Source organism: Euleptes europaea, chromosome 3 (assembly GCF_029931775.1).
Source record: "Euleptes europaea isolate rEulEur1 chromosome 3, rEulEur1.hap1, whole genome shotgun sequence".
NCBI lineage: Eukaryota > Metazoa > Chordata > Lepidosauria > Squamata > Sphaerodactylidae > Euleptes > Euleptes europaea.
Genome location: NC_079314.1, coordinates 70,359,692 through 70,375,333, shown reverse-complemented (window position 1 = coordinate 70,375,333; position 15,642 = coordinate 70,359,692). Strand labels below are relative to the sequence as shown.

The 15,642-nt window shown below is 40.0% G+C and overlaps 1 protein-coding gene across 1 annotated transcript in view; it reads left to right on the top strand.

Annotated features, from left to right (window-relative positions):
• The window catches only part of WIF1 (WNT inhibitory factor 1), a 46,140-nt gene extending 38,193 nt beyond the window's left edge, over nt 1-7,947 (top strand). The window contains exons 5-10 of the mRNA XM_056847206.1: nt 31-126; nt 2,229-2,324; nt 4,564-4,659; nt 5,781-5,876; nt 6,137-6,232; nt 7,529-7,947. Coding sequence (XP_056703184.1) covers nt 31-126; nt 2,229-2,324; nt 4,564-4,659; nt 5,781-5,876; nt 6,137-6,232; nt 7,529-7,650 — 602 coding nt within the window. The 3' untranslated portion in view covers nt 7,651-7,947. The remainder of the gene's footprint in view (nt 1-30; nt 127-2,228; nt 2,325-4,563; nt 4,660-5,780; nt 5,877-6,136; nt 6,233-7,528) is intronic.
• The last annotated feature ends 7,695 nt before the right edge of the window (nt 7,948-15,642 follow it).

Here is a 15,642-nt window from a genome sequence, read left to right as displayed (position 1 = left end):
TTATTTTGATCTTTTTAATTTTGTTTCAAGCTGAATGTCCTGGTGGATGCAGAAATGGAGGTTTTTGCAATGAAAAGCATGTATGTGAGTGTCCAGATGGATTTTACGGGCCTCATTGTGAAAAAGGTAATCAAAATGGTTTCTCCAATTATTTTATGCACTTTATTTATATTGCAAGAACAGCCAAGCTGTCTCGGCCGTTCAAAATATTGTTTTGTGAAAATTTTCAGATGTGGTTAGGATGCTTCCAAAAATCAAATCTAAAGACATAAGAAAAATATTGTATGAGCTGTGGCTTCTACAAAAGCATGGATTGTTTACAGAAACGATAATGTTGTCTCCAGTGAACGATTTAAAGCATGAAATCTAGTTGACCAATGACTGAACAAGAGTCCATCTGGCAAAACATTAAGTAGAATGCTGTTGCTAATGAACACCAGCTAGAAGACAAAATACTACTCTGCTATTATTTTATAGATGATATTTTGATCATAAAGGTGAATCTGTCTCTGTGCAGATGCCTCTAACAGCCTGTATGGGAGAAAACAAATGATACTGCAAATGCCTGGTGTCAACTAGGGACAGTCCTGAGAGGTCCTTTAATTTCTGAGAAGGCAGATTGACTCAGATACACATGCATATACATGCACACTTATGAACACCAAGGTAAAATATGGTGCAAAGGCTGAAGGCTTTTGCAAAATAAGTGAATGCAAGTGGGCAAGAGCCGTCAGCACCCATATAATGATACTTCTGAGTGGTCTATGGTATGAAACCGGGTGCAAAAGGTTCCCAGTTCGGTCCCTGGCATTTCCAGTTAAACAGATAAGATAGGTGATGTGAAAGACCTCTGTCTGAGACTCCAGAGAGTCACTGACTATCAGAGTAGATGGTAGTGACCGTGATAAATCAGTGGTCTGACTCAGTATAAAGCATTTCATGTATCATGAGTACAAAAGAATATGTCCCCAGGAATAGATACTTTGAAATTTGTCCAGTCCAGCGTTCAGATGGTGTGTCCTAACTGGATGTGTATTTGTACATAAGGTTGCCAGGTCTTCGCCACTGGCAGGAGATTTTTGGGGCAGAGCCTGAGGAGGGTGGGGTTTGGGGAGGGGAGGGACTTCATAGAGTCCAATTGCCAGTGGCCATTTTCTCCAGGTGAACTGATCGGCTAGAGATCAGTTGTAATAGTGGGAGTTCGCCAGCTACTACCTGGAGATTGGCAACCCTATTTGTACAGTACCATATTCACCTAAAAGAATGATGACACTGAATGTAAGATAATTCCTCCCTTCAAAAAAAGGAGGTTATGCACTGAACAGATGGCTGGGGGGGGGGGCTGCTTGGCTCTGTTTGGCACCAGCCAGAAGGCATGGGGCTGGAAGGAGGGGGGCTGCACCAACCAGCTGTCTTGCCAGGCTGCTTTGAGTCCAGGGAGATGGATGGTGAGCTCTTATCTGTCCACCTCTGCATCTTCTGGCAGCAGCCAGTAGGCATGGGGACAGATGACAGACCAAACAGCTGGTGCAAGGGACTGGCCCTGCCCAGCATCGGGGTCACAATGGTAGCCTCCCATGACTCATCCAGAGCCTAATGCCCAAATGGAAGATTCTCCCCTTCTTTGTAGAGTGAAAAAAGTTAAACAGATCATCTTTGGGTAAATAGATTTTGCTTCATCTGGGCATTTGATAAGGTCAGGCAGTTGCTGGGGGTCCCAAGACCCATAGAGGGATCACGGCCAGGCAGTGTCTCTACACTTCCTACTGTACACGAAGCACCTCAGAAGTTCAGAGAGTCCTCCGTTTGCATGCCCCAGCTCTTGCAGGCTAAGGGAATGCAGAGTATTTTGCTCAAGGGTCTTCAGAATCCTGCAGCCGGCATTACATTATATTGTTAATTACATTATATTACATTACAATCTTCACAAATCTATGAGCAATCTACTGGTAATTCTTGTTCCTGCAGCAATAGGAGGTTCAAAATGCCATTTACAGAACCAGTTTGGGCCAAATCATGGGTTTTGGCTTGTTCATGCCACCAGATTTGTAGCACTGTCAGTGAATCAACTGTTTTGTTTGCACAAGGCACATGAGTACTTATCTGAACAAGACAAAACTGTGAGCTACAATATGCTTTAAATTTCTATACTTTCTCCTCTGGTCAGTTCTGGCTTCTTTATGTTCCATATGTTCATTTGATGTCTCCTTTCTATTTCCTTCCATCAGCTTTGTGCACACCACACTGCATGAACGGGGGGCTCTGCGTCATGCCTGGATTGTGCATCTGCCCACCTGGCTTCAATGGCATCAACTGTGATAAAGGTATGCTGAAAAGAATTATGATTAGAAATCATAATTAGTCTCTGACTAAATCAGTGTCAAATCAGAGACTAAATCAGTGACTAAATCAGAGACTAAGCCACTTAAGCCTTAAATTGCAGATTAAAAATAGACCCTCAGTTAATTGATGGAGTGGTAATTAACCCAAATCTCTTGAAAACAGTGCTGGATTTACCTATATGCTTGGGAAGCTGAAGCCTAGGGCCTCAAAATCTAGGGGGTCTCCGGCCAAGGTATATAATATTTTTGACACTTTCATAGGTCTTTCTTATGCAAGCTGTCATAACTCACTGTAGTCTCTAAACAACCCTTCAGTAATGTTCCTTGCACTCCATTTCAGAATAATACTGTCTTAAGCCAATAACTCAACACTAGCGTTGATTTCATCATCCACAAAGAGATGGGCAGTTCTCAAATCATTTTTGGAGCCTCAGTCAAAAGTGCCTAAATATTTGTCAGACACTAGGTGGGAGGCACATGCAAAAGCCACAGAAGCTGTTTTGGAAAGTTACGTCACTGAGGCCCTCAGCCATTCGTACTCCAATGTTAATGAGAAGGGTGATATCAGGCTTCAAGATAACAATCTTGCAGAAAATGGGAGAACTGGAATTTGTGTTTATGCTGCATTTTTGGACCCCTGTGCTAGGTCATTTTCACAAGGTCAGCAAAGCCATTCAGAAATCAGAACTGTTATTGAGTACTTGTGTTTGTACAGTTCACTTCAGGATTTTTTAAGTACAATTAGAGAAGATTTTGATGAGCTTGAGCAACAAGCAAAAGCCACCTTGCCAAATGATAGTTTATTTGCGGCCCTTGGCCAGATAAAACAAGATACATGGACAAAAATGGTCTTACCGACAAAGGTTTACAGTCCAAGTCTTAAATCACTTTAAAAAATTTTAAAAAATAAAATAAATAACATCTAAGTTACATCTGCCATTTGGACTAAGAGACTACTCTGTGGCAACGAATTTTCATTGCAGCCGTACAAAATTTTGCTACCTGAGAGGTGATTGAGGGATTATCTCCTTGTAGGAGCTTTTCTATATTTTCTCTTTCCCTGTCGGGTCCCATTCTCAGTATGAGAGGCTCAATAAACTTAGAACGGGGTATAGTGTAAAAGTTACAGTTCAGGAGAACATGTTCAGTGGTTTCTAAATCCCTGGATTTGCAGGGGCATAGTCTCTCTGCCCTGGGTATCTTCTTGAATTTCCCCTCTAACATAGCAGAGGGTAAGGCTAAGCACCTAGCCAAGGTAAAAGCCCTCATATATTTGTTTATCTCTAAGTAACGGAGATAGGCTGCCGGTGCAAGGATAAATTTGAAGTGGGGGGGAGCCATAAATAGGGGCATTCTTGCTAGATCTACTTGTCTCTCAATATCTTTAACCCTTTGGTTTATAGTTGACTTAGCTTGACACCCCGCCAAATGTTAACTACAGAACTGTCACAAGGAGACAAAGAGTAAGGAAATGGCAAGGAAATGACGGAAACGCACCTGGTCCTGATGCCTTAAATGAACTCTCTTCAGGAGATAAGTTTAGGATAAAATCCTTTATTCCTATACTAGATGTACTTGAAACCAATTTAAGAAGTTCTACTGTGTACAGTGATGTTGCACAAATGTTTTTCTTTCTTGCTAATCTGACAGCATGCACTGGGACAGCATGCACTCTGAGTTTGCATTTCGTGTTGTCAGCCCTAGCAGCAACTCAGCATCACTCCCAGCATTGACACATAAGTCAGATCCAGGAACTATCTTTATCTGCTCTCACAACTGGGCTGTGCATGAACACACAGAGTTCTCCTTCCTGAAGAGCTACTCCATTCAGTTCAATAGAAATGGCAGTTCCATGCACATAAAGAGATACTGGAATTCTGGGCATATATTGGATCTTATGGGGGAATATAGAGCAGAACCTTGCCTTTGGCTGAATTTGCTTATAAGAGACCCAAAAATGTGTTGTGCTTTATCAAAGCTATACCATATTTCTTAAATATCTGTACAGGAACAAACTCAGGGTGGCACTCCATATAGTTTGTAAGCAGCCTCAAAAGCATTTAGCTGAGAGTAGTCATGGCATGCCACTCTGTTAGTCTCTTGCCTTGAAAACCCTACAGGATCACCATAAGTCAACTGTGACTTTCCTCCCCCACAGTCAGGATACTCATTTTACAAATAAATACATATTCCCGTTAAGATTTTGTTTTATTTCCCCCAGCAAACTGCACAACAACCTGCTTCAATGGAGGAACATGCTTTTATCCTGGAAAATGTATTTGTCCTGCAGGATTTGAGGGGGATCAGTGTGAAATTAGTAAGTTCCAGTTTTAAATCATTTTACTAAAGCAAAGTATTTTGCTTGAGGTTCCTAAAATACAGAGGTTGTTCATAGCCAAAATAAGTCTCAACACAGGGCTACCCAGTGATTATTGTGCTTTTTGTACTTTGAACCATGCAGCAGGAGTTGTGGCAAGATGACAATTAGGTGCGCTTAGTCAACTACTGTATGACTCCCATATAGTGAAGAATGAATGATTGAGCCATGCGATTATAATATAGAGATAAAAAGGAACACAAAGGTACACATACTACAATATAGTGAGAAGTAATTTACAAGGCAATCCTAAACAGAGTTATACCTTTCTAAATCCACATGAAGTTAAAGCTGCCGTCAGGTTCAAGCTCTCCAGGGTCTCAGGCAGAGGTCTTTCACATCACCTACTATGTGATCTTTTTAAATGGAGATGCCAGGGATTGAACCTGGGATCTTCTACATGCCAAGCAGATGCTCTACCGCTGAGCCATGGTCCCTCCCCAGAAATCAGTAGTCTTAGAAAGGTATAACTCTGTTTAGGATTGCACGGTTAGTCACCAGTTTCTATAAAATTAGCCACCATTCTACAGCAGCAAAAAACCATAAGAGTGATGAAGCACTTTTATGAGCTGACTGACTACATGTTACAAGATGTTTTGCTTTTTAAAGAAAACCACTTGGTAAGGAATTTATTTTGAGTGGAAGGGTTGAATTCCCCCACTCCCCCAGAGCTGCTTTTCTTTAAAACAACCTCGCACTAGGGTTTTGTTACACATGTTTGGGTGTAACGGGTACTCTGCTCCTTAGACTTCTTGGCCGGAATACAAAGGGGTTTATGTTTCTAGTGAGTTTTGAAACTTATTTGAACAACAGCCCTCTCCATGACATTTTTCTAAGTGGGGGGTTGGGGGGGTGGATGTCATATAAGATATCTGCCTTCTATCCATCTGACTGTACCTTCTCTATGGCTCGGAAGGCCAGTTTTATTGACTATAGTGGCATCCACATCACTTGTATATCATAGTCCTCATACATACTGTTGTCTTGTAACTAATCCAGGTTCTGGTAGTATTGGCCTGGTTTTCATTTACGGTGTTAAAGGCACTGTTTCCTATTTCTAGGCAAATGCCATCAGCCATGTCGAAATGGAGGTAAATGTACTGGGAAAAATAAATGCAAGTGTTCCAAAGGCTACCAAGGAGATCTTTGTTCAAAGCGTAAGTTACAAATTCACGTGATGTCTTTTTCCCCAAGAATTTATTTCAGTTGTTTTTAAAATCTAGGACACACAGTAAATCAGAAGTGCGTTGCACTTCAAGCACAAATAAAGCTTTCTAAAGCTGTTCCATAGTGTTACATTCACACTAAAGACATGGATGTACATGTTGCAGATTTGCTTTTATATATAAATAAATATATTGATCCTTCAACAGAAAGAAAGTTGGTTTGGCTATTAAGAGCAGATATTTTCTTTCAGCGGTTTGTGAACCTGGTTGTGGATTATATGGGACCTGTACTGAACCCAACAAGTGCCAATGTCAGGACGGGTGGCATGGAAGGTATTGCAATAAAAGTAAGTGGCATTGAAAAATATCTGATTCTCCAGCCTATAAATATACAGTGAGGTGATAGCTTGAGATGATGGAGGCACAATGACATCCCATCTGCCAGCTGAAATTGCATAATGTTTCATCAAGATGCATTCCCTGGATTTTATGGGACTGAAATCTACTTTAGGCTTTGTAAAGATAAGTATTTATGTGGGTCAGTAGAAGTGATTTTGGCCTTACTGTTACAATGGCACTAGCCAGGATTCTGCTTCAGCATTTTGATAACTATTCAAATGTAAGGAAGGGGAAAGGAAGCCTCCTTGTTTTTAAGGAGCTCTTTGCAAGTAACTTGACACTATTTTTGACGGCTACACGAGCACTGATGTGCCTATAGATAAGGATTCATCCCTTCACATAATAGTTTAAAACAGTCAATTCTGTTTAGTGAAAACATCTCTTTATCACCTCTTCAACAAGATTGCCCATGGCAGTCTCCAAATTAAAACAGTAGTACAATAGCAAGTGAAACAATAAACAAACCCAATAAAAGCAGCATGGACAGCATAAAATTTCATGATCCTGAAAAATGGAAGCGCTACTGGTGAGCAGAAGGACTGACTTGGGAACAAGTCTACAAAAAGTTATTGGATTGGATCCTATTATTCCCTTCCTGTAAGTGAGAACACTTGTTCTAGCAGAGGAAGGTTGCCCTGTCAGAAAAAAGCTTCCTCAATTAGTGGAAGGGAGATATAGGATCCAACTCACTGTCTGCTTACAGACTGTCTCAGGATTGCATCTATTACCATGTACTATGAGCTTTTAGAAAGGGTAACAGTAAATAATCCGAATGTTTGTCTCATAAAGTCACTTGTTAAGAGCAATTGTGAAGTCAATACCAATTGATTTTTGTCTGTAGCATATGAATGTTTTACTAGATCACAAGTCCCCAAATCCTTTAAAAAACAGGAACTCTGAACATGGCAAGAGTTGCAACCCACAATGTGCTGAAGCATTTAAAAGGCTAGTTTAATGTGCCAGAATCCACCCAGGAAGTGGTCAAGTAAAAGTGATGGAGTGATTCAGCTCTTGAATAGCAGTGATCAAGAACTGAATGCTAGATCCAGAAATGTCATTAAAAAAATGATATCTTTTCAAAATGAGATTTGAGTCACACATCACTGCCTTGGATGGTGCCAGGGCTTGTACGGCCTCTTGCTGCATTCAAGGACAGAAAACTCTTTCCATGTGAAATATTAACAGTGAAAAACAGCAGGTTTGCATTTGTCGTTGCTTTACTCTTGAACTGGATCATTTTTCAGGGTACGGAGCCAACCTTGCAAATGCCCTGAGGCCAACAGGCACCAAGCACAGGCATCACACACCTTCACCTAAAAGGGCCGAAGAGAGGCAAACTCCACCCGAATCCAATTATATCTGGTGAACTCCAACATCTGAAACGTTTTAGGTTACACAAAGTTCATCGCCTTCATTAACCTTTCATGTGTTGAATGTTAAAACGCTGTTCATTACATTTTAAGATTACTGGCCTGAATTTTACTAGCTTCGTTATAAACCACTGAGTTGATAGTTGCTATTCCTTTTTAAGTTTTACTTCTCCTAGCACAGTTATATAGGCTTCTTCTTTTCAGTGCTTTTGCCCAGTTTCTTTTTGTACTTTATTTCAACTCTTCACCAAGTTAAATTCTTCTGCAATTTATTTCTTGGAACAAATTGACAAAGCAAAAAAAAGGGGGGGTTAAAAATGCTGGCCTGGAACATACAGAAAAAAACACCTGATTGTGCTGAGGTAAACTTAAGCAAAACAGTACGTTTAATTTGGGGGCACAATTGTTGTTTTCTTTTCTTTTTTACATATTTTGTTTAATAAAATAAAACTTTTCTAATTTAAAATCAATTCTCATTTCTACTGAATTCTCTGTATTAAATAACATGTGGTTGTGGCATTGAAACAATATAATATATTGGAAACAAAGTGGAGCTATGAAGTATGAACACAGTCTTTGCATCGGCTTATAGCAATATAATATATTGTACACAAAACAGCTCTTATGTAATAAACATTTTTATACTGATGGTTATGTATGAAATAAAGATGCTGCTTTAGTTTTTGTGTGTGGAGTGACACCTGACAGTGTATCTAAAGAATCTCATTAGTGGGCTGATCTTATGCACCACTGTGATGAGGTGCACAATCAATATGCCACAGGCAAGGGGACATTGTCTCAGTGACAGGGGACCCAAAACAACCTACTTGTGCCAGTGCAACAATTAGGGTTGCCAACTGCCAGGTAGTGCAGGAAAGGCTGATAATAAACAATAAACAAACTACACAATTGTGTAACAAAGTGTATATGGTGCACAAATTAGCATCTAAGTGTAAAAGACACAAAACTATATACAAAACTCTTTCATAGTCCCAAAAATTACAAAAATCTGGTTTCTGAATCAAGTAGGAAGGTATAGGATACATCATTGTCAATACACAGTTGTACAGACGGTTTTAACAATTTGACTATTCCCAGCGGAATGATGTATCCTGTACTGGAACTTTAAAATTAATATTTTACACAGTTGGTTTCCTTATCCCCATGAGAGACTGGATTGAATTTGAATACTTGTATGTGAATATATAGAAACCTTAACTAAATGGAACTGATGAAGAAATAGAAACGATCGTCTTCCTAGCAACTTCTACATGAAGAATACCTTCCTACTTGATTCAGAAACCAGATTTTTGTACCTTTTTGGACTATGAAAGAGTTTTGTATATAGTTTTGTGTCTTTTACTCTTAGATGCTAATTTGTGCACCATATACACTTTGCTACACAATTGTGTAGTTCGTTTATTGTTTATTATCAACCTTTCCTGCACTTCCTTCTTTACCCTTGGTAACAGTGCAGAGATGTTCATTTTGGTTGCTTAACTGCCACGTAGTAGCAGGAGATTTCCTGCTAATTCAACTGATCTCCTGCCAATAGAGATCAGACCACCTGGAGAAAAATGGCCGCTTTGGCAATTGAACTCTATGGCATTGAAGTCCCTCCCCTCCTCAAACCCCTCCCTCCTCAGGCTCCGCCCCAAAAATCTCCCGCTGGTGGCAAAGAGGGACCTGGCAACCCTAGCAACAATACCTCGGTCATTCCTTTCATTACTCTTTCTGAGCTCCCGTCAATCCCAGAAGGGCATCACTGGAACTTTTTGTGGGATGGCAGAGATTAGAGGATGAATTTATTACTTGTGTAGTACTGAAAGGGTCATCCTTTGTTCTCATACTAGTAAATCCCTGTATTGGTCTTTTTAAAAAGCAGCATATATGGAATGCAGAGCAGAGCAAAGTACCACATATAAGTGAATAAGCACCAGAAGAATGAAAAGGTATTCTCCACCCTCTCTTAGGCTTGTATCCACCAAAGCTTTTCTGATGGCAGAAGGACTTATGTCCACAGAATGAGACTTTTTCACCTCCCACCTCCTGCTTCAGCCCCCTTCCCCAGTGCTGCTCCTGGAAGATGGGGGGCCCTTGGGAACAGCATTTCAAGAGGCATTTTGGGCTGCAGTGGGAGTGGGGGGGGGCGCAAGAAAATCACACTCCACCAGCAGAAATAATTCCACCCACTGGCCATAACATAAAACAGTTCCCAATTCAGTCCCTGGCATCTCCAGTTAATAGGACCAGGTAGTAGGTGATGTGAAAGAACCTCAGCCTGAGGCCCTGGAGAATCATTGCCAGTCTGAGTAGACAATACTGACTTTGATGGACCAATGGTCTAATTCAGTGTAAGGTAGCTTCCTGTGCCCATACACCCAAGAACATTTCCAAGCCCCATTCCATTTTAGCCTCTGAGGCATCTGGGTACTCGGTGGTCATCCTGAGCCTATGCCCAGTGATGTACCACCCAATTCTCTGTGGGGTTTTCCTGTGCTTCTCCTTCAGTACACTGTCACCAGCTGATCAATTAAAAAAATTCCCACCAAGAGAGCCAGTACTCCTAGCTTCCTTTCTGTGTTGTCATTTAAAGGCTCTGCCTAATGCCTGCATCTCCCACTAGGCTGAAACGTGTCTCAGTGTATACTATGATGCAATAGTGCCAATATGCACAGAGGCACTTTAAGGCTAAAAATATAAGCATCTTGTGAAAAAGGAAATTGGGATTCCATTGTTTTATGCGTGCTCTTGCAGCTCACCTACCTCTATCTTCTCCTTCCTTTGCAGCTACCACCACCTCTCGCTTGCTTGTTCATCTTCCTGGCACAGCTGCCCCTGCCTCTTCCTCCCCTGTCTCTCCCCCACTGGTTCACTTGCTTACCTGCCTGTTCTTTCTTTTGCCACCTCTCCCTCCCTTGCTTCACCTGCCACCTCCTTACTTTCTTCCTCCACCTGACTCCTGGTCTCCCATTCCTGCCCTCCCACCACCACTTTAATTCTCCTTCTGTAGTGGCAGTTGTGGGCCCCTTTCAGTGTAATTAATGGGATTGCTAAGCAACCTTCGAAATGGTGACTGAAGTTTCATGACAAAATCTGTTGTTTCCCTTTAATTAGAAGTTTGGGGTGTTTTATGAAAATTTCTTTGTTGTAGGGATTTTCTGCAAACCTGAGCATTCCCCCAGGTTTGCTGAAAAATTCCCCTGACCTATACATGGCCCTCTTGTGCAGATCTTTTTGATCCATACTCTGGGACCATACTCAGAATGAAATATATTGATTTGAACTGAGTCACAATGGATTATCAGTTTCCCTCCCCACACACACAGTTTATTGTGCTGGGCATTTGGTGATCTAGACAATAACATAGTAGCTTTCACAGGCCTACTTTACACTTGACCCTGGTTAAACATAAATGTGGCATTTCTTTCCACTCTTAAAGAGTTGGCTTCAAGATTTTATGGAAGAGTCTTGGCTACTGTGGAAGCATCTTGCACTTGGTGCTCTGGTTTGTTATGAATCATGATTATCCAAAAGTTTTTTTCTGTTTATTTTAATCTCTTGTTCCCTTTTGTAATGGATGAGTTGCCAGGTTTAGCCTCTAACAGATGCCATAAGACAAACTTTTCACTGTTACAACTTTTGATATTAAAACTACATGAAAAGTATTTACATCTGTGCAATGAAAGCATCCATCTTCTGCTTCTCAATTGTATTACCAGACAGAGCTCTCCAGCCAACTGTAAGGAGTCACTATTAGACTGAAATTCTATGCGTATTTACTAGGGCTGTGCATACCGGGTTTACTGAACTAAAAATAAATCTGAAAATAGCCACTTCAACTTTATTTGGGTTTATTTCGGCTGGATATTAAAACCAGGAATCAAGGCTAAGACAGATAGCCAATTGCTGAAAAAGCCAAATAGGTATTTGGATTTTTTGGGGCTTCAGCTTTCCCAAGGCTTTTTCCTAAGGGATTTTTTTAGGAGCCCTAAGGGAGCATTTTTCAAGGTAGGGTCACCAAATTCACAGGGTGGCTGCAAAACTCTCCTTGGACTGGCTCGGACGTTTGGAAAAGTTTGGGTCAGAGGGTCCAATATTATGGACCCCGAAGGGGTCGCCCCTATCCTCCATAGGAAACCATTGTAAACACTGCAATGGTTTCCTATGGAGGAAAGGGGAGACCCCTTCAGGGCCCCATAAAATTGGACACCCTGACCCAAACTTTACCAAACTTTGGTGTCCATTTGAGGAGAATCCCTTGCAGCTACCCTGCAAATGTGGAGACTCTACCTCAAAAAATGCTTCCCTAGAGCCTCGAATTTTTTTCCCATAGGATAAAATGGATTTGATTTTTTTCAGGAAAAACAAAAATAAAGCTGAACACCCATTTACCAGTATTATTTTGGATTTCCTGGAAAAAAATCAGGACCAATAAACATGAACCCGAATTGTACTGGGGGAAAAATGCACAGCCCTAGTATTTACTTGGGTGTAATATTTCTGAGTAAAATTAATGGATTTGGGCTACAATAGCCTGATTCTATGCACTATATCATATAGGGCATATTCCCAGGTAAGTAGGCAGTCACACATAAGACCACTGAAGTCAATGAAGCTTACTTCCAAGCACTTATTACTATTATATTTTTATTGTTCATTCTACAGCACCTTCAAAAGGCATGGCACTTTATAGGGTAAAGACAGATCCCCATACCTTTATGCTCTAAAACATTAATATTACTTGACTGCTTACCCCATTGAACTTAACTGATCAAGTTATGTACCACTGCTTTCAGTGTGATTTAGGTTGCAAACTGCTGCATCCTTACCCGTCCCAACGCAGTGGTACTTGTTTCAGAAAAGACATGCCTAGGATTATGCTGTTTGCCACTATTAATTTTAATTGGACTGGGGCCAGAGTACTTCATTATAATAGAATCCTCACTTTCCACCTTCTTGCCCACATTAACTATGCACTTACTAAACTCCACATCAACGATATCTTCCAACTACTGTTGCCACACAGAGGACACAGTTGCACATTATCCTGAAACCAACTAGGATTGCCTAGGCCTGGATAAAAATGTTCTGTCCCTTTAATAGAGACGTAATGTGTGAAAGAAGGCAGATGAAGCTGTTCATGGCCTAGAGGTAAATACCAACACCTTAGGCCACTATTAAAGGGACTATTACATTCAACTCAAGCATTTGCTTCAAACGTGTGTGTGTGTTACTTGCCATCAAGTTGCTTCTGACTCATAGCAACAGTATGAATCAATGTCCTCCAAAATGTCCTATCATTAACAGCCTTGCTCAGATCTTGCAAACTGAGGGCCATGGCTTCCTTTATAGAGTCAATCCATCTCATGTTGGGTTTTCCTCTTTTCCTGCTGCCTTTGACTTTTCCTAGTGACTCTTGACTTCTCATAATGTGACCAAAGTACGATAGCCTCAGTTTAGTTGTTTTAGCTTCTAGGGACAGTTCGGATTTAATTTGAACTATAAAAGACTTATTTGTCTTTTTGGCAGTCCATGGTATCCATAAAACTCTCCTCCAACACCACATTTCAATGGAATCTACTTTCTTCCTGTCAGCCTTCTTCATTGACCAACTTTCACACCCATACATAGTAATGGGGAATACTATGGCATAAATAAGTGACACACCTTTACACTTAATACACATCTTTATACTTAAGAATCTTTTCTAGCTCCTTCATGGCTGCCCTTCCCAATTGCAGTCTCCCTTTTGGTTGATGATAGAGCCAAGGAATAGAAAGTCTTGAACAATTTCAGTTTCCTCATTGTCAACCTTAAAGTAGAATAATTCCTCAGTAGCCATTATTTTTGTCTTCTTGATGTTCATCTGTAGTCCTGCTTTGGCATTTTCTACTTTAACTTTCACCAGTAGTCATTTCAAGTCTTTGCTATTTTCTGCCAGTAATGTGGTACCATTGGCATATCTGAAATTGTTAATGTTCCTTCCCCCAATTTGCACTCCACCCTCATCTAAATCTAATATATAGGACATACTATAGCAAAAGTATTTCTACCAGATTCTTATGTAACCTTTCCTTGGATATCTCCAAGGAAAGGTACACCAGAGGCCTCTAGACATTTATGACTAACATTCACAAGTATAGGTGGCAACAGCTGATGAGATAGATACCAATGATAATAACTGCCTATACACAATAAACTGATCAAATGCAACAGAACAGTGTGGATGAGAATTCCCCCACGGTTTCTCCACTGATGAAAACTTTTAGGGTCAATTACCCAGCAGTATAATACATTATCAGCTCTAGTATTTCAACTTCCACTCACTACCAGAAGAGAATTAAATTACTGTTTGAATTCACCAGACTGCCACAAGATAGTTCTGACAACACTTAGTCAGTTATTTGGCAATAAGTATCAAGAAGCTGGCCTAAACTGAAATTGCTTCATCAAATTGCTTTTGTACAAGAAGCCAATCCTATTGTTTTATCCAAAAGCTGTTTATCCCATATCTCATTATAAACACTAACACTGGGGAATAATTGCTCAAAGCTTTGTAGAAGACAGGCACCAAACTTCAACCGTAGTAGTATTATGATATAGGAAGGCTTTGAAGAACACACCAAATTTAATTGCACATACTCTAATCTATTTTATTATATTTATAGTTCTTATAAAATCTGACAACTCAAAATCTAAATAAAAATTCATGTGTGCAGTTATTCTAGTGTATTGTAGTATCGTGAACTTAAGTTGTTCTACACAGATACCATTGTAGAAAGTTAATAAGAGTGTATTCTATTTGCAAGACTAGGAAGATTTAAAGACATGAAGTTACAATCTTTTGCAGGTTTACTTGGGAATAAGTGCCATTGAATTCAATGGGATTTACTTCCCAGTAAATATACACAAGCTTCTAAGTCAATTGAAGTCAATGGGTTTAGAAGGGTATAGGATTGCTCTGTCTAATATAGCCAGCGAAACTACATTGTCAAAGATTTTAGAACTGCAACCTGCACTCAGTGAGTAATTTGGCATATATTTCAATATTTCTAAGCAGCTGGTCTTAGTTTTGCCCTCCTGGAAATGTCACTGAAATCTATAGGATTGTTTCAAAATAAAAGTACTCAGATTATATTTCAGTAGAGGCAGAAATTCTAGAACCCTGTACACCAATGCAGTTTCACTGATTTCAGCAGCAATGCTCTAAAACAAATAGATTGCCATTTTAAAGTAGCAAGATTTAAATCCATACATTGCTGCTTGCGATTTATCATAAAGTATCTGTGAAGTATATTAAAACCGTATTTTGAAATAAATTTCAGAGTTTATATGATAATGGTTAAATGTTTGGATCTTTGGATTGGATAGTTGGGGTCACTACACCACCTCCTCCTTTCAACAATGTGTACTAGGAAGTATTACATACACACACACTCAATACCATGTCATTGGGTTATGTTACGTACATGAAAAACATGGGATATGCATTTCTGTCTGTGAAAAAACCAACATGCAGGCCATTAGGAAAAGTATTAGGTACTGGAGTAAAAAATCCTTCAGTTCAGCATATCCCTTTAGTGATGTGTTTCCACCCAAACCTGTTGGGTGTATCTTGAGACCACACACAGACAAAAAAGAAACCAGTAATGGTAGGCCTGCACAATATCTTGAGGATTTCAGGAACAATGAGAAAACAGTTTGTCGCTTTGTATTTAGACTGAAGCTCCTTTTGATCATTCAGATGGCTCTGTTTTGCCTGAGAAGCACCAATCAATTTTCTCTGGCAGCAAATGAAAAAAACAAACAGCTAAATCAAAGAATCCATTAAGAGGAGAAAATACAAGGCAAGCGCACAGAGTTTATTAAATATTTAGACAAATATCCACTTGTTAAGTGTCTTAAAAACATCCTAATTTAACAAAAGGAAGAGAATAAAATTTAAACTTCAAACTTTTGCCTACTTGTTGCAAACATTTTTAGAG